Source organism: Medicago sativa, chromosome 3 (assembly GCF_051527215.1).
Source record: "Medicago sativa cultivar Bolivia chromosome 3, Bolivia_mono, whole genome shotgun sequence".
Classification (NCBI taxonomy): domain Eukaryota; kingdom Viridiplantae; phylum Streptophyta; class Magnoliopsida; order Fabales; family Fabaceae; genus Medicago; species Medicago sativa.
In genome coordinates, this window is record NC_140751.1 from 20,967,592 (window position 1) to 20,988,171 (window position 20,580).

At 33.9% G+C, this 20,580-nt stretch overlaps 2 protein-coding genes across 2 annotated transcripts; both read left to right on the forward strand.

The window, feature by feature from the left end:
- Positions 1-3,430: 3,430 nt before the first annotated feature.
- LOC146936322 (uncharacterized) lies at positions 3,431-4,483 on the forward strand. The gene is made up of 2 exons (XM_085749194.1): positions 3,431-3,585; positions 3,676-4,483. Exons 1-2 carry the CDS (start codon positions 3,431-3,433, stop codon positions 4,481-4,483), a joined length of 963 nt encoding a protein of 320 aa, XP_085605320.1.
- Positions 4,484-5,322: 839 nt separating this feature from the next.
- On the forward strand, positions 5,323-11,941 carry LOC146936323 (vicianin hydrolase-like). Its single transcript, XM_085751244.1, has 13 exons — positions 5,323-5,506; positions 6,247-6,316; positions 6,619-6,677; positions 6,788-6,863; positions 7,127-7,198; positions 7,310-7,397; positions 7,653-7,905; positions 9,386-9,501; positions 9,896-10,110; positions 10,213-10,244; positions 10,574-10,676; positions 10,797-10,905; positions 11,598-11,941. Exons 1-13 carry the CDS (start codon positions 5,339-5,341, stop codon positions 11,779-11,781), a joined length of 1,545 nt encoding a protein of 514 aa, XP_085607370.1. The 5' UTR covers positions 5,323-5,338; the 3' UTR covers positions 11,782-11,941.
- The last annotated feature ends 8,639 nt before the right edge of the window (positions 11,942-20,580 follow it).

Below are 20,580 nucleotides of genomic sequence, written 5' to 3' on the forward strand. Positions count from 1 at the left end.
TGGGAACAAAAACTAGAAGTTGGGTAGTTATGTAAAATTGGCACCGAAAATCTGATAAAATGTCAAAATTCACCTTCAACTGTGAATTAAAAAGTCAGGGAGAAAAATGGGGTATGGACAGTTAAGTAATTTTGGTAGTTATCTCTTTTCATATATTGTAGTAGATTGAATTGTTGAACAGAATGAGGTGACAATATATAGAAAACATAGTTGGATAAAAAGTGAAAAGCTATTGTGTTTGTTTTTGCAGAAAGTAAATACAAAGCTGTTTTTGATAATGTGAACTAATGAGTGCAAATGACCATAATATCCTTAATAGTGTTAAAAAACAGCAGGAACAAAAAACATAAGGTGGGTAGTTATGTAAAATTGGCACCGAAAATCTGATAAAATAACAAAGTTAACCTTCAATTGTGAAGTAAAAAGTCAGGGAGAAAACTGGGGTATGGGCAGTTAAGTAATTTTGGTAATTATCTCTTTTCATTTATTGTAGTAGATTGAATTGTTGGATAGAATGAAGTGACAATATAAAGAAAATGAAATGACAATATAAAGAAAAAATGGTTGGATATAAAGTGAAAAGTTGTTGTGTCTGTTTTTACAGAAAGTAAATACAAAACTCTTTTTGATCATGTGAACTAATGAGTGCAAATGACCATAATATCCTTAATAGTGTTAAAAAAACAGCAGAAACAAAAAACTGAAGCAGGGTAATTATGTAAAATTAGCACCGAAAATCTGATAAAATGACAAAGTTAACCTTCAACCGTGAAGTAAAAAGTCAGGGAGAAAAATGGGGCGGTTAAGTAATTTTGTTAGTTGTCTCTTTTCACATATTTTTTTTTTCATGGTGGCCGCGGGGTTTGAACCCTGGACCTTGCATATATTATCCATCGTCCATATCAACTGAGCAAAGCTCACGAGAACATCTTTTTTCATACATTGTAGTAGATAGAAGATTAGTTTTGCCTTTGTTGATATCAATGTCCTTGAACCCCGTGTCTTCCACCCTATTCTGAATAATCGGTATTGATGCCCCGTCAATCACCGTACCAACCAAACCTTGTGTGGCCCATTTCATATCCTCCTCACAAGACGTATACTTGCTTACAAACTTTGTTGTCGTTGTCTGATTAACCGTACTTGCTTTCCTACCCGTCTTCCCCTCAACGTTCCCCTTGTTTCCTCCATCACCCTCTCTCCCCATCTTCCCCAAACCTCCTACCTTCACCAACACCGAGCCTACCCTCACCCCTCCTTCCTCACCCTCCTTCATCCCTCCACCCTTCTTCGTCAACTCCTCACACCTACCCTTCAACCCCGCCTCACTTTTTTCTCCCTCTACCACCTTCTTCCTCCCCATCCCCTCACCACTTCCATCATCCCCGGCCACCAGCCGCTTACCACCTACTCCCTCATCCTTCCTCACCGCCCCCTTATCCCCTACGCCCTCATCCTTCCTCACCACAATGTTTCTCTTCCTATCGAATCTAGCAAGTACAGCACGCACACAATATTGTCCAAAGCAAACATTATTCAAAGCTTTAAGCAATTTATCGACATCCCTAACCTTTGCGAAACGAACAAAACCATATACTTCCCCATTCCTATTCCTAGTGTTTGCAACAAAGACATCTTCAAGGATACCACAGACCTCGAAACCCTTTCGTAAGAAAAAATTCGATGCCTGTGGGGGAAAATGAGTGATATAGAATGTTACGAACCGTTTAAGAGTAGAGTCTGATGTCTGTTTGTTGCCTTCCTGATCAACGTCATGAGAGAGATTTGGAGGAGATGCGGGGGATAACGAACAATATTCACTCCTTGTCCCGTGTCAGTACAAGCATCAGTTGGCAACAGTCTCGGACCCGTTGGTTGAAAGATGGGGATGCTAATTCTAAGTATTTTCATTCGATTCTTTCAAGCCGTCGGCGCAGAAATGCAATTGTTTCGCTGATGGTAAATGGTAACTTGGTGGAAGGCGTTCAGGACATACGGAATGCGGTTTACTCTCATTTTCAAGACCATTTTGCGGCACCATATGTGGTAAGACCGGGGGTGGAAAATTTGATGTTTAAGAACTTATCTTACGCGGACAGTATTGGTCTTATAAAAGCGTTTTCAGAAGCTGAGGTAAAAGCGGCAGTTTGGGATTGTGATAGTTTTAAAAGTCCGGGACCGGATGGTGTGAACCTTGGCTTCATCAAGGATTTTTGGGAAGTTTTAAAAGGCGACGTGATGCGATTTATGTCAAAATTTCATCGGAATGGTAAACTGACAAGAGGTATAAATTTTACTTTCATAGCTCTTATTCCTAAGGTCGACAGTCCACAACGTTTAAATGATTTCAGGCCTATTGCTTTAGTTGGTTGTCTGTATAAAATTATGTCAAAAGTGCTTGCTAATAGGTTGAGAGTGATCATTGGTCGGGTTGTATCTGAGTCACAGACAGCTTTTGTAAAAAACAGACAGATACTAGATGGCATTTTAATTGCAAATGAGGTGGTTGATGAGGCCAAAAAATCTAAGAAGGAGTTGATGCTTTTTAAAGTTGATTTTGAAAAAGCATATGATTCGTTCGATTGGGGATATCTGGATGCAGTAATGGATAAAATGTCATTTCCGGTTTTATGGAGGAAGTGGATCAAAGAGTGTGTGACTACAGCAACAGCATCAGTTTTAGTGAATGGTAGTCCGACAGATGAATTTCAGTTTTACAGGGGGCTGCGTCAAGGGGATCTTCTTTCTCCATTCCTTTTCTTGTTAGCAGCAGAGGGTTTGAATGTAATGATGAATTCAGTGGTGGAGAATAATTTGTATACGGTATATGGGGTTGGTTCAACGAACTCAGTAAGGGTGTCCCATCTTCAATTTGCGGATGATACACTGTTATTAGGTACAAAGAGTTGGGCAAATGTGCGTTCTTTAAGAGCAGTGTTAACTTTATTTGAGGATATGTCTGGCCTTAAAGTGAACTTTCACAAGAGTTTACTAGTTGGCGTTAATATTGGAGACTCTTGGTTGACTGAGGCAGCATCTTTGTTAAATTGTAAAGTGGGTAAAATTCCGTTCTTGTATCTTGGTTTGTCGATTGGAGGTGATCCACGGAGGTTGGCGTTTTGGGAACCTGTGGAGTCTAACATTAAATCTAGATTAGCGGGGTGGCAAAGTCGTTTCCTATCCTTTGGGGGCCGTTTGGTTCTACTCAAATCAGTCCTGACCTCTCTTCCTGTCTATGCTCTTTCCTTCTTCAAGGCTCCGTCAGGTATTATTTCTCTCATTGAATCTATTTTTACAAATTTTTTTGGGGAGGGAGTGAGGATAACAGGAAAATTTCCTGGATCGCTTGGAGATCTATTTGTTCTCAAAAGGAGTATGGAGGTTTAGGGGTGAGGAAGTTGAGGGAATTTAACATAGCATTGTTAGGTAAATGGTGTTGGAGGTTGTTGGTGGAGAGAGACGGTTTTTGGTGGCAAGATATGGTGAGGAGGCAGGGAGGTTGGAGGTTGGGGGCCGGAGTGTTTCATCTTGGTGGAGGGAGATAGCGAAGATTAGGGATGGTGTAGGTGAGGAGGAGGGGGGCTGGTTTGCAAAGAGGGTCTCGAGAGTGTTAGGGGATGGAATGAGCACGTTTTTCTAGTTAGATAGATGGGCTGGAGATGTGCCTTTTTGTAGGAGGTTTCCACTCTTATTTGATCTTGCATCAAATAAGCTTATTACGGTGGCGGAAATGTTCGCTTTAGGGTGGGAGCAGGGAGGTGAGGCGTGGAGTTGGAGGAGACGTCTGTGGGTGTGGGAGGAGGAGCTGTTAGAGGAGTGTAGGATTTTATTTGACACTGTTGTTGTACATGCTAATATCTCTGACAGGTGGCAGTGGGATCCGGATCCTAGTGATGGCTTTTCAGTGAAAGGCGCATACCAGATTCTGACAGCTTCGGTTCCTCCTCATGTAGATACAACAGTAGACCTTGTATGGCATAAACAGGTTCCGCTGAAAGTGTCTATCGTTGCTTGGCGTTTACTGAAGGACAGATTACCTACCAAACTTAATCTCCAAAGGCGTGGTATTCTTCAGAATGCGGATGCTATGTGTGTGTCGGGGTGCGGCACTGACGAATCGGCATCTCATTTGTTTCTTCATTGCCCGGTTTTTGGTTCTTTATGGCAGCACATTAGATCTTGGATTGGTGTAAATGGTGTAGACCCTCAACATATTACACAACATTTGCATCAATTCATTCATTATACAGGTCAATCTAAAGCTCGCAGGTCGTTCCTACAGTTAATTTGGCTCCTCTGTGTGTGGCTGATTTGGAATGAACGCAACAATAGATTGTTTAATAATATTGAGACATCAATTATACAGCTATTAGAAAAAGTTAAATATCATTCGTTGTGGTGGTTAAAAGCTAAGAATACTACTTTTGTGTATGGTACTCAGAGATGGTGGTCGGACCCTTTACTTTGTCTGGGTATCGACTGACCTTTTGATGTAATAACTTTGATTGTTTGTTTGTTGTTCGGGGTGTTTTCTTTGGTACACCTTGTACTAAAGAGTTTACACCGCCGCTGTTAATATATACCATTTTGATTTCTTCAAAAAAAAAAGTTTTGCCTTTGTTAAAAAAAAATAAAAAAAAATGTCTCTGTGAGAGTATTTCAGTTAGCAAGGACATGCATTATTATATGCAGGGTTGGGGTTCGAACCCCATACATTCCACTTATTCACCTTCAAATAGGTGAATTTTAGCAGCTAGGTTAATTGACAAAAACAATAAATAAATAAAAATAAAAAAATAGTTAGAAAAGAATATGTTCTCACGACACGTATCCGTTATCCCCACAACTGTCGTGCTATAGTAAAGAAGGGTTCATGCATTTTTCTATATTCAATCAGTAAGGTTTTCAGGTAAGAATCATTGACTGTTAAGCAAATTAAAATTGGAAAATGCTAACAAGTGTCTAAGGTCATTGTTTAAGCATCTAAAAGTATCAACTTTTGCATTGAAAATTGTACGGTTATGACTTTAACATGTGTTGGACTTGTATTTTCAAGACATAGTTTCTTTTTGTGGGTTCCTTAAACAATGCCCTTAGGGCACTTGTTAGCAAGACCCATTAAAATAATATATCTTGGCATCAAAATTTCAATGTAAATATAGTAAATGTTTGTAAGTCATAAAAAGTTAAAAATAGTAGAGATAAAAGACACCCATATACATAAGGTCAATATGTATATTGATGATTAAATGACAGAACTCATTAAAAAATCATGGCCTATTTTTTTGCATTTATATAGATGTCACTACTTCATCTTTGGACATCACAATTTGCAGCCATGAGAGCTATAGGTCCTTCCCTTCTCTATCTTTTTTCTCTAGCTACCCTTTTGGCTGTTGTCACTGGAACTGAACCACAAAAAGTGGAACCAAGTCAATATGCTTCATTCAATAGGAGCCTTTTTCCTCATGATTTTCTCTTTGGAATTGGTTCTTCTGCTTACCAGGTTCATACCACTACATAGTATATTTATTTTGTTACATGGACCACCATATAGCTAGCATTAGCAACAATATCCATTACTCAGTTCTTATTTTGTTAATACATATTCCAACATAAGGGCCAGTTTATTTGCAATGTTTGCTATTATTATTTGAACTTGTTCATGGTGATTTTCTGTTTAATTAAAAATAGATCTAACATTTTTGGAAATTTTGAAAATGACAAATTATTCTTTACTGTATGGGTATTCTATTTTCTTATTTAATAATTTAAAATGAACACAAATTTTAAAAAATAAATATTGCCCTTCTTAATGTTGTGGCTATATTCCTGTCGTAGAGACATCAAAAACCTTAATACCTTGATGTTACTGCCTATGTTGCAATCTTTAATGTATTTTTTTTTTTTTTAAGAAGCTAAAAGGAATATTTTAAAAAACGATAAGAACCATTCGCGCAAAAGGTGTGTTTCAAATGGAAGCCAACAAAACGGTTTTAAAATATTGAGTAACTCATAAGCTCTCGGATTAGACCACCAAAAATTAAAATCTAAAATAAGTTGGTTTGAGCCTTCAACCACCACGAAGAATGAAGTTTAGATCCCTGAAACAAATGATCAAGTAACAATTATTTGTATAAAAAATACTAGAGATTTGCTTCTTGCAAATGACCATGATACAAGACCTTGATTTTATGTGTATCCAGCTGGAGAAAAAGTAAGCATGAATCATTTACCATTTTTCAGGTAGAAGGAGCCTCAGATATAGATGGGAGGGGACCAAGTATATGGGACACATTCACTAAACAAAATCCAGGTTACCCTATTTATTTTTCATTGATTTGGTAAAATTTACTTATTTACTTATAAATAGTTTACCGGTGAAACTCATACACGGTAAGTGTACAGAATAACGTGAGATTAATTGCGTGTTTGAACTCGCGATCCTACATATATCAAATGTTTATGCAACTCTTTTCCTATTTGGGTTGTATTATGAGGTAATTTTTGTTGGTATAATATTTATGAGACAAATTTATCGAACTATTTTTAAAATTTTTGAGCTCATACACGACCTTAATAAAAAGAATTAAATTTCTCTCTATCTTGGTTGAGCAGATAAGATTTGGGACCATAGCAGTGGTAATGTAGGAGCTGATTTTTATCATCGATACAAGGTACACAGTTGCTGAAAAATTTAATAATTTGTCTTGTTTTTTTCGAAAAATAAATAAATAATAAATATATTGAAAGGAAGATTTAAACATAAACTTCAATTATTTTGTAGGAAGACCTCAAGGTGGTGAAAGAAATTGGTTTGGACTCATACAGATTCTCCATCTCATGGTCAAGAATATTCCCAAGTAAGATAACAAAGATATATTTTTTTTTTGAGGGGAAAGGAAGAAAACAAAGATATAATTGACAATTCATATATAATTCTAGTAAAAAAAACGAAAATTGATTATTCCTAGTATAAAAAAATGAAAAAATGAAATTGTCCTTAAATCTCTTGTCACTAAGTGACAGACAAATTTCATTATTTTTCTTATCAAAATTTCGTAGCTAGTTTAATTTTTCAAATATCTTTTATATGATTTTAAGTGTGTAATGATATCATATGCAGAGGGCAAGGGGGCAGTCAATCCCTTAGGAGTTAAATTCTATAACAATCTCATTAATGAGATCCTAGCAAATGGTAAAAATCCTATATAATTACTAATTACTTTGTCCATTTTTCAGTAATTCACTTATTAATTAATTCTTTAGTTCTCATTGAGAACTCATTTTTTGGCTTACATGGTGGCAGGCTTAGTACCCTTTGTAACTCTCTTTCATTGGGATCTCCCACAAGCTCTTGAAGATGAATATAAGGGATTTCTAAGTAAAAATATAGCGTAAGTAACACCCTATTAACTTAATTCCTTTCCAAATAAAACAATTTTTTTCTTAATGAAATAAAATGTTAGTATACAATTTTTTTTCCTTCAAGTTGTTTGATGACTAGAATTCACCTTTTAAGGTGATAAATGAGGTTTCCGATGTTCGAACCCCGACCCTGCATATTATAATGTATCGTCTTCCCTAACTGAGCTATCATCACAAGAACAAGTTAATATATAAACTTATTATTAATTTAATGGATAAAACAGGAAGGATTTTGCAGCCTATGCTGACTTTTGCTTCAAGACATTTGGAGATAGGGTTAAGCATTGGGTGACACTTAATGAACCTTATTCATACACCATCAATGGATATAATGGTGGTACTTTTGCACCTGGTAGATGTTCTAAATATGTTGCAAATTGCACTACTGGTGACTCAAGTACAGAGCCCTACATTGTTGCTCATAACTTGATACTTTCTCATGCTGCTGCAGTCAGAGTATACAAGAGAAAATATCAGGTAATTGGTTTCAAAATTATCAAAATGTGTAGCTATATATTGCAGAAACAAATAGGGTATTTTGATATTCCATCTGGTCACATTTATAAGTAATTTTTTATTTTTGAGATTTATTAAATAATTGATGTATCATGATTTATTTAATAATTCATGTATCATGATTATATTATAGTCCAGATACATAATTTATTTAATGAATCTGAAAAAATAAAAATTATTTATAAATGTGACCGAAGAAAATCTTAACATATGACAAATGTTAACTTGTGCCTTCAAGAGCACATGTTAAAGAACTTATTATAGAAATATACGTGTCAAAAGTCGTGCAATCAACTTTTTAAAAGTTAAATTATCATGGTTTCCAATCCAAAGTTGCTCATTTTAGGTTCCTTAACATGTGCCCTTAGGGTCTGTTTGGATGATCAAAGAAAGTGAAAGGAAAGAAAGAGTAAGGAAAGATTATATGAGGAAAGAAAAAGAATAGAAAGTGAGAGGATTGTTTTGGTTGTTTGGTATAAAAGAAAGTGGAATAGAAAGTGAAAGGAAAGAGTGATGTGTATATTGGTAAAAAAACAATTACATCCTTAAAAAGTTTTGGCTACATTTTAAATTAAATATTGTATCTACACATTTAAATATATTTTAATTTAGATATAACAATTCTCTAAAAAAACAATTTAAGTATTTTTTTTTAAGGTAGGAGAATAAATTTGTAGAGTATGTGTCAAAATCATAATTTTCAAGCATGTACTATGCACAACACACGTTAATGTCTAAAAAATGGCACAATGCAAATAGTAATATGTTACATCAAGGCTATTTTGGACATTTTCCCATAAAATTGGTGCATTCCACTTGTTACCGTCGTTGTGCTTGCGGAAAGTTTTTGAGTGTGGGTCCCACCTCAAAACTTTCTTTTCCTACCCTTTCTTTGTCCTGCCAAACAGTGGAAAAGTACTGTATCCATCCACTTTCTTTCCCTATCCTTTCTTTCCTTTATCTTTCCATGGATCCAAACGTACCCTTAGGGCATAAGTTAATATAACCCTTAACATGTTGATATAGACAATCAAATTAAAACATGTTCGTCAAAATTCATATGGTCAATCAAATTACATGAGCTACTCTAATTTCTTGCCTAGTTACGATGATGTTTGAAATAGTAATCTCAGCCACATTCCAATAATTAATATTGTTGACGATCAATCATTATCAATTATTTTTTGAAGGATGACCAACTAATATTATCAATTATGGTTGATGTGGTCCATGCGCAAGGATGACACACACATTAAGAGAAAAAGTTTATGTGGTCCTAATCCCACTTTGCAGTTGTGAAAATATCAAAAACCTTCATGTGACCAACTAATATTACATTTGTTAACCTTTTTGTTTTATACTATAATTGATGAAAATGAAAAAAATTAGCATATGTTTTTTGTGAATTATGCAATTGATGAAATTTTGTTTCATTTCATAGGCTCATCAAAAAGGAAAAATTGGAGTGACCTTAGTGACTCACTTCTTTGAACCATATTCCAATAGTGTTGCTGATAAAAAGGCTGCAGGTCGAGCACTTGACTTCTTTTTTGGATGGTATGTATTTTCAAATTAAGAAAGTGTAATAAACTATGAAAATTGATTTTTTTCCTGTATAAAAAATCTACTTGAGTTGGTCTGATGACGTTAGTTTGAAACCCACTTTACTCTACTTTTAAACGGGGTCCTTACAAATGGACGGTAGAATTAGATCTCTTAAATTAGTTGATCATTGGATCGATACCGAATTTTATTTTTTAAATGGCACAAATAAATAATGATCATTATACAACTATCTTTAGAGAAATTTGAATTCTGTTACAAAGTTAATTTCTTGCCATGAAACTAACTACACATGGAAAATTGAAATTGAATTTTGAGTACTTGTTTATAGGATAAATTTTATTTGTTACACAATATGATTGAACATATTAATGTTTTTTTTTTCCAGGTTTGCTCATCCCATTACATATGGTCACTATCCCCAAATTATGATATCTTTGTTGGGTAAAAGACTCCCCAAATTCACAAAACTAGAATCTGTAATTATCAAAGATTCCTATGATTTTCTTGGTGTGAATTATTACTCCACATATTATGCACAAAGCAGTGCACCAAAAAATGTCGAAATGGACTACTACTCTGATATGCAAGCAACTGTCTCTCGTAAGTATTTATGAAAAATCTAAAATATGTCACTAAAGCTTTTCTATTGCATTTTCACATTGAACTAACAACACAACCATTACATTTTTCACTTGATCACAGCATTGAAGAATGGTGTATCTATTGGTCCCTCGGTATGATTTTTTTTTTTCCTCGTGATTTCGTTGTTTGTTTTTTGTTGCTTTTCCGATTCTTCACAAATGTAGTATACACCAATTTTTTCACACCATAGATCGAAGACTTAAATTGCAGTTGCAGTTACGTCGTGATTCTCAATATCATAACAAATTGTAGACAAATGCGACCTATAAAGCCACAATAACTATATTGTAATCTCTAATTTAAAATCACTCCATAAATATAATATTTTGTATAGACATTAATAAAAGTGTAAACAATATCATACAATGTTTTGGGTTATTTCTTACCTAAGGTAATCAAGCAAAACTTTTTGGTTGTGCAGACTGATTTGACTTGGCTCTATGTCTATCCAAAGGGAATTCATGATCTTGTTACACACATAAAAAATGTATACAAGAATCCACCAGTGTACATTACTGAAAATGGTAAATATTTAGTTACATTTTAGATTTTATATATAATTTATTTAATTTTTATATTAGTCAGTAGAAGCTGGTATTGTTTTGTAAATTATATTATTAATTTGTTTTATGAATATTTTTCAGGCATTGCTACATATAGGAATGACTCAATTCCAGTCAATGTAGCTCGTAAAGATGGTATTAGGATTAAATACCATAATGACCATCTCCACTACCTCCTTGAAGGAATAAAGTATGAGTTAAACAATTTCTTTTTACTTCAACTGAATATTTAATCAAGAGTTTAATGGATATGCACTAGATTTATGCCTTTGTCTAATTATATTATACTATATTACTTTATTATATTATTTTATAAAATATCACAACAATTATTTACTTGGTTGAATTTCCTTTAAACTCGTTAATTAAACAATAAAAATAATAATTAACTCAGTTTAGATTGATTTATTTGAGCTTATCTATTGATATACGTTTCTTTAGTCTATTTGAAAGTACTGATAAAAAAGTAACTTATGAGTCTAGAAGTCCTAGCACAACTGGTAAATGCCGAAATTGCAAGGCCGGACGTCGTGACCTGAGTTCGAACCTGAGACCTCATAGTTGTGTGTGACTTTAATTTCAGTGGATTACCACTTCATCTAAGACCAAAAAAAAAAAGTAACTTATGACAATTTTCATAAGCTTGTCAACATATTTCCATATGCTCTTCAATATAGTTTACATAACCATCAACTTATAGCGTATACAAAAATAATAAATTTATTTTATCTTTGATATAAAAATAGCTTATACAAGCTTATACGTAAACACTTATCATAATAAATGTTTGTGTTATAAACTACAAATAAGTTATTTATCGAAACAGGTACACAATGAATTGATTGAACATGGTAGTTAATGTTTTGGTCCCTTTTGTTGCAGACATGGTGCAAATGTGAAGGGCTACTATGCATGGTCATTTTCCGACAGCTATGAATGGGATGCAGGGTACACAGTACGATTTGGAATAATTTATGTGGATTTCGTTAACAATTTGAAAAGATATCCCAAGTACTCTGCTTTTTGGCTGCAAAAGTTCCTTCTCAAGGGAAAACTCAAAATTTGATGCTCATTTGTCATGTCTAAGATTTTTCAAATTTCCAATGTCACCTTAGTATATTACTTGCGTTCATATGTATTGAGATAATTGGTGATACCAATTATGTAATGCTTAATGGCATGCTGAAATGAGTAAGTTAATATCGATAAATAAATTGTTGGAACAACTCTCTTTCATTCTCTAGCAACTTAAGGGGGTATGGTGGTCAAATAAGTGATATCAAGGATCTACTCCCTCCGGTCTCAAATATAAGAAACTTTTCACTTTTTAGATTCATTCAATAAATGATGTATGTGGACTATATTATAGACCACATACATCATTTATTGAATGAACTTAAAAAGTGAAAAGTTTCTTACATTTGAGACCGGAGGGAGTATTCAATATTCACAGCTTAATCATTTGGTTATATGAAGAATGCCTATATGCTCCTTTAGTTTCTGCAATAAAAAATTACGATGTTTATAATATTTTTTAAAAATTTAAGGGAATTCGGAGGTTAAGATTTAGGATTTAGTTGCTTCTTAAAAAAAAAAAGTTAGGATTCAGTGGAAGGGGTTTTGCGATTGGATTTAAGAAATGAATGTGAGGTGTACTGATCGTTAGATTAGATAAGTATACCAAATCGTTTACTAAATAATAAAGTGTAAGTAGAATATTGTATCCACGTGATTGTCGTTTCGTCCAAACAATATGCGTTACTTATTTGATTAATTATAGGCCAAACCGCAAGTGCACGGTCTATCGAAGTAGTAGTAGTAAGAGAGAGTATCGTTCCGCTAGGGAGTTGTGGATTCAATTAACTTTTAGAGAATGATTAGAAGAGAAGAAAGATTATAAAATAGGGAGTTAATTGCTGAAGGTAAATAACAATAATAATAAAAGAGCCTTGGGATCATTGGTCCATCATAACAACAAACCCTTCAATAGACAAGACTTAAACATCTAATTTCATGGTTTACACCTTAATTTCTAAAGACCGGTTTCCCTTAGCCCCTCACCTTTCCGATGAAAGTCCGGTGAGAGTTTACTTCTAGTAACCAAGCCTATTTCGCTGACTTGATAACTAGAAGATGCATATAGGATTGAAACTACATGTGTCTCAATAATTGCAAAGACTATTTCGCTGCCTTTGCAATTATTGTCTAGATTCACTTGTTCCAACATCAAAGCTCCGCTCTCGCTTTATGAATTGATGTTTGGGATGATGGATTAACGATTATCAAACCCTCCGCTTTCGCTTCCATAGTTTGATAATTGTTAATCCACGTTAAGACGGTGAATCTAAATTAGAAATTAGGGTTACATGAAATTAGGGTTTAAGCTTGGTTTGTTTAGGATTACGTCATTAGACTTATCTAACAATCCCAAGACAAAGAAGAGTCTACTCACTAACGTTCATTGTAGACATGGGGGAAGAAGAGAGAAAGCAATAAAGTAAAAGAACAATAATATAAAAGTGAACTTTTATTCCAAGAAAAAAAATGAATGATATGATGGAGTGCTACTCTATTTATTGCTTTACAATTGACTTAAAATCTAAGCAACTATAAGGGCAAAGCAGTAAAACTACAACAGAGTAACTTGGGCTTGAAGAAAAGCAGCAGAAGAGTATCCTGGAGGGTGGCACGGCCGTGCCACATGTTGGCACGGGCCGTGCCACATGTTGGCACGGGCCGTGCCAAGCTTCTGACTTGGTAGAGACATATTTTTGTCTCGTATCTTCGTATTCTTGTACAGTATTTGCTCCAGTCCTCTTTCTTTTGCTCCAAGACACCTTCCACCATATATTCGTTCCTAAAATAAAATAAAAAGCAATTTAAAGTAAAATATTCAAAAAGGAAATAAATATGCAATAAAATAAAAACAAATCTAAATAAAACTAAACTAAATAAAGCATTAAAATAGACTAATTTATGACTCATCAATTAACAAACTATAAAATAAAATAAAAAGAGTTAGGATTCTTGGAATCCCCCTATTTATTTGTTGGAATTAATTAACGTTCATGTCGCGTTTATTTTTTTTAAGTATACTATATAAGTGATGAAGTCGTTGGGACGTTCTAACCTAGTCGGTTCGTCAAGTCGCACCTGCTGATCGCACGATGATCTTTACATGCGGGGCCTTACTATCTCAGTTGATTTAGGTCTATCCCTCCAATGTTGAGTTTTACCTACTGGTCACACAATGATCCTTACGTGTGGGGTCTTACTCTCTCAATGGTAATTGAAACATAGACTTAACTTGGCATTCCTAAATTTCGAAAGGCAATGAAAGTCAGTGTTCTTAAAGGGTTTTCGCATGTATGAATCTTAGGTATATCATAACACAGTCTCCCTCACGGTAGTTCTACAAACGGGCAACCCTACCATCGTCTACCTTACCAAAGGCCCAGGAGAATGGTTCTATTAGGTTAGATTTAAATCATCTAGTATGTGTTTCCTTAATTAAGAATCAACTAGTTACATCCTTGGTTGATCAGATTTTACTCAATATTAGTAATGTCACCTCCTAAGTACATACTGCTAGGGTCTACTCGCTTTCGGTATATTTCGTCTAGTTTCTTAACTAATTACTCTCTAGATAGACATATATAAATATCAAGATATAAGCATCAATATCAAACTCTCTCACAGCCTAAGTGCCTAAACTAGGGTTGCACTACAATACAAATAAATCTAACCTAATAAAACTTAATAGCAAAAAGAAAATAAATAAATAAACGACATTAAATTAAATAATTATCCAACAAAATAAATAGAGGTTCATCTTAGAACCATAACCTAAAAAGATTTAGTTACACATGGTAACTAAAGACAAATTACTAAAAGATAAAAACATGCCCTACAAAAACAAGGAGAAGATAGAAAAACTCCTCCTAAAGCTCCTAGAATCGTCTTCCTCTTGAACTGCTACAGTTCTGAATGAGATATTATGAATGAGGAAGGGGGTATTTATTTGGAGAGTTTCCACATGGTTTTGGGCTAAACACGCGGGCTTTACCAAATAACCAGGAAAAGACGTTTTTGCCCCACACTTTTTCTGAATGAGAAATTCTGAATGAGGAAGGCTAGTAATTATAGTGAAAGTTTCTAACTGAGTTTGGGCTAAAAACGCAGGCTTTGCCCACAAAAACGTATAAAATTATGCATGCGCCCCTTACATTTTCAAATGCCCAAGGCACATGAGCAGTGCCCAAGGCACATAAGCAATTCCTAAGGCACATGCAAGATGCCCAAGGCGCATGGTTTTGCTTCACAGACCTAGTTTCTCCGATTTTCGTGTTTTTTAGGTCTTCGTCTTCAAATAACTTGCATCGGAACTTGTGAACATAATTCCTCCCTATGTTAAGTCTCCTGAAGCATCTTGAATCTTCATTCTTGGTCTTTCCAAAGTCTTGACAATTCTTCAGATGTTCTTGATTTGCCGATTTGCATGATTTTTCGTGAATTACTTCAAAAACCCCCTAAAATTGCTATGTTTTGGGAAAATTAGAATTACAGACTCAAATATAGAAAACATTACAAAAGTACCAAAATCATAGGCAATTGTTCTAATACTCCTCCTTTTTGCTGCTAAAACCTCTTGAAATTGACTGAAAAACATGCTAAGAATAACGTAAGATGACCTGTCATCACAACCCCAAACTTAAATTGTTGCTTGTCCTTAAGTAAAGAAAGAAAAACATATTTTATTCTTTGCATTTTTTTCAATAAAAACATATCTTTCCGGGAGTTATGCTTAGGACATCATTCATCGCATTTATAGCACAGCAGCAACTAACTTACCACAACAGATTCAAGTGGGTCTGGCTTGGTAAAAGTGACCTATATTCTAAGCCATACTCTTTTCCATGATACACGTCTGTATCTCCTAAAGCCAGGAGGACTGGTCACAACATTTGCCCACTCCAGTCATCACATGAATGTACCTTGTTATAAATTTGAAACAATTCTAAATTGAAAGTCAAAATTAGATTATTTACACACTTAGAGGACTTTGAAGGTTATAACTTGGCTTAGGTTAAGGATGGATATATTTGGGAATGTAGGCTAAAAAAAGTACTTGGAGTTAGTTCACTAACCTAGAGATTCCTACTAAACATTACGACATTGTCATCCTTCCTTCCTTGATTCAAACAAGATGGGTAAAATATATAGTAGAACTATTTGTCTTTTTATTTTTGATAGAAACATACTTTTTGTTTTAAGAGACCATTTTTTTGCCTCTTGATTTTTTTTCTATTTTTTATGTGTAGATCCATGGTCATCTACATTCTTTTCATTTTTTTTTTCTGACACATGTGTTCTACTGTTACCCCATCCCAAACTTAAATGTTGCTAATTCCAAAGAGTAACCTCAAACTTAGTTTCAAAGGTGCAGTCATAATAATACCAATCTAACTCCAAATGAAATCAAACAGGGTGCAATGAAGTGTAGGAGTGTGACATGATTTGACACTAATAAAGAAAGAAAATTTCGTCTGGAGGCTCAAATTGGTTTCACAAAGGATAATAAGAATATTAAAAGGGTGGCTTGAAAGGCTCAATGTACCAAAGAAAAATTGCCTCATGTGTATAATAACCTAACCGGTCGTCCGTAAAGAACAACCGCAAATTCAAGCAAAAATAACATTCATATGTGTTAGGTTTTTAGACATGTATTGGGTGCATTTTGTTAAAACATTAGTTCTAGAAAGATATCAGACACGATGTCTTGACATGTTGGTACGACATCATAGCGTTCCTTGTTCTGCTTACTTGGAGATTCATTTTAAACGTGAAGATATCTGTATATTCTCTGAAGATTTGTTTTGCGTGAATAGTTGACCAAGAAGCGTGTTTCTAGAAGTAGAGACAGGCGGCTTATGCTTAGCGTGTTTCTGAAGAATGTTGTTGCAACATTTAAGGAAACATCTGATATGCTTCAGAATACCTGTGCCAAAATCTCGTGATTCAGCTGATTTTTTAGCCTGATTTCTGCATCAAACCATTCAGCAAGCAAGCTATATAAAGGAACACAAATGACCTAATTGAGTACTCAAGCCGCAATTTACAAAAGGGACTTTTAGGGTTTTAGTCTGTCTTTCTTATTTGTGAGCTACTCTTATATCACTTTGATATTAGAGTTGGATTTTGTAATCGAGTTGTAAAACTCTGAATCTCTCTAAACTTATAAGCACGGGTTGATTCTTTGTCTAGGAGAGTGTCTCCATATTTGTTAGTATTTCAAGGACGATCACTGGGTTGTAATTAAGAGGAAATGGGAGGGGGATCTCTCATATCTAGGACTAGGAGAGTCTTAGGTAGAAATCACACGGGTAGTGATTAAGTGAGAAGTTAGTAGGATGGTGATAGCTTTTATGTATGCTTCGAATTGATACTACTATAGTGAATTTCCTTCCTGGCTTGGTGAGGTTGCACCGAACTGGGTTAACAAATTACTTGTGTCTTTTACTTTCTGTTAAAGTAGTTATTTGTTATTTCTGATGTCCTGATGTTCTGACATCTTAAGTGACATCTGACTTGTTATAACATCGTGTTCAAACATTTGTTTTAACTGCGTGCCGGAATTTCGATTGACATCAGAGCAGACACCCTATTATGTTTCTGAGTGAGATCCAGGGAAGATATTTATGATACCATTGAAAAAGAAGGTGGACAAGTCTATTGATAGCATTCCTCAAGTCTATTGATAACAAGACTTGGAAAGCTATTCTCAAGGGATGGGATCACCCTCGTGTCAAGGACAAAGATGGGAAGGACACTACTGAACTGAAACCTAAAGAAGAATGGTCAAAGGAGGAAGATGGTCTATTTTTTAATATTTTTTTTATTGATTTTGATTTGTGTGTTCCTCACAATGTTATATGGTGTCGTATTAATTGTTCAATTCTGGTTGTACAAAATTTTTGTGATAGCATTTTCTGGTTGTACAAATAACACAACTCTTCGTTATCCAAAAACTAGGCCCGAAGAAAAAAAAAAGATCATTTGACTATTAAGACAACCGATGTTGGCTCACAAGAGGGAACAAGCAAAGGATCACGAGAAGAAAAAAAAAATGTAATGTCGTTTTTCTTTTACTTCTTATATTATAGTATGAAAAATGGAATCTTATGCTGTTATGCTTTTATTGTGTTACAATTGCGAACCGCATTATGATGACATTGACATGAACTCAATGGCTGGGCCAGTTGATTTAATGTTTTTTGCTGTGATATACTATTTGGTTCTAGCTACTACGTCGTTGTTGGTACTTGGTACTGGGTACTATACAATAAGTGATGAGACAATTAAAACTTGGGTAAAATGTACATCGTGTTTGTTTCTGTTTGATTAATTATTTAAATGATTGATTATGGATTCACATAATCAATTATTTATAAATTATTCCCTTCAATTTTTTACTTATTTATGAATCATCTATTTCTAAAATAATAAAATTGAAACTCATTTGATGTTTGGTCTAGTGATTAGTTTAGGACTTGAAGTGTCTTCATCTCAAATCTCAGTTTCAATTCCCATGATAGCTATGCTCTGACCTTAAATGAGACCCTATAAATGATTTCCACCATATTTACTAATATTGCTCGGTTAATCTCTTAATCTCTTAATTTTGGATGGTTATAATGTCATTTCGCCAATAATCATCCCCATAACTCTCATAGCATAAATATAACATTTGGCTCACATTAATTTCGGGACAATTTCTTGATAAAATCTTTCTTGATATATAACATTGCTCTATAGAATATGACTCATGCATAATAAATCACTTGACATCCTTAAACTATACCGTCATTTTGTCACATGATTCACATAAGTTGTTCATCAATTTTTTTTTTTTGTAAATCAGGTATCATTTGCGCATAACTGTGGAGACTAATCCCTCGAGTATTGTGGGACCCAAATGAGTGGCAATCTCTCCGAGTTTTAACGTTGCTGCATGCCTAAGGTTGGATTCGAACCCAAAACCTTGGTTAAGCTAGAAGAGACTCGTGCCATTTTATTTTGTATAACATCTACTTGTTTCAATCGCTACTTATAAGCACGTAAAATACGCAGAGGGACACTAGTTTAAAGAATTTTTCAATATAAAAGAAACAAATTTTTTTTTTTATAGAAATACTACATGGAGTTACAATTTTTTTTATGTGTCGATATAAAAATATAAAATCCGTAAAGAACGCGGTACAAATAGTTTAACGATCTATGCATGTGTGATATTTATAACATATTTCAAATATCGTAAAGACATGTAATTATGTTCAAATGATTTATCGATATTGATCGATTGATCGATCTTCCTCAATGATATTCGATATTGGAATAGTTTGTCTTTTATTCTAGAGAGAAACTAGGGTAAAGATCCGTTGGAATATACTATAGGACTGAAGGGTTAAAACAACTAGTGTTTTAAAATCCATCAACCAAAGTCTCTTACTAAGCTACATATTACATAAAGTAGAACACTTAGCTATAAATAACTTGTCATTGAGAAATAAATCATAAAACAAAATTTAAATAGAAAAAAATTACACACAAAGAAGGTCAATGAAGTTTGGGACAAAAACTTCTACCTTTTCATTTTTGAAAATAAGTTGAAATACTTTCTCATGAAAACCATGATCAATATTTCAACCTTTAAAACTATATTTCATCCTGAGTTGAACATTTAGTTATGTTCTTAACACCTTTCGATTCCTCCTTTGAGTAATAAATTACTTAACATTTTTCATTGGAAGATGTTGCAATCAAAAACAGAAGTTATCAACTAAAAAACAAATTAAAAGGACACGACTTCAACATATATAGATCATTGAAACTGATGAGAGTTTATAGCTATATATAGAGAATCATATGTTAAGACACTTTCTTATCATACATTAGTACTATTCTAACATTCAAAACTAAATTTGAATATTTCATTGAGTTCCAAAAACAGAACATAATATTCTCTTTCATTTTCGTTCGTCTCCTAAAGTATTTCAGATGACCTAACTATCGGGGTTCTAAATAGTACATAAGATATTGATGAAAAATTTGGCAAGTGTGCCAAACCATTTTAAGTAATAATAAAGTAGTAAGTTATCGTCTCCACAATGATTGTTTTTTCAACTAAGTAATTGACTAATCATATAATTAAAAATAGTAAGATTTATACTTACAACGTCTAACAAAGTAATACCTACTCCAACTACGGTTATATGACCCTTCATGAAATATTACTCCGCTAGTGTTAGTAGGGACTTATATTCTAACGAGACTTTGAGAATGCATGTTAGACCTAATCATATACAATATGAATTTCCTATCTCTCATTGAACGACTCAAGTAAATTATATATAAATGTATGAGTACATTACTCGATTGGGTTGTATTATATTTGAGCCTTCATACTATATCTATTACTCTTTTTTTTTTTTTTTTTAATAATACTATATCTATTACTTGAATGCATATGTATGATATATATTTATATTTATGTTACATTGCGTGAACATTTGTTTCAAACTCAATTCAATTGTCGAGTTCAAGGTTTTATTTTGAAAATATTTACATATGTTTTCATTTGACAAAGGACGAGATTGAAGATTTCCACTTGCGGTATAATGTTAAAAAAATACACTTGCATAACTGGGGTGTTATTTTATTGGATAGTTTCCATCTTATTGTTTTTCAATGTGTATTTAGCTACATTGGAGATCGATGCTTCTTTGTTTGATGAGAGAATGGACTTCTTCGGCCTTAATTGACAATGCAAAGTCAAAATGGAGAATTGTAGAGTAAAGAGAGAAGG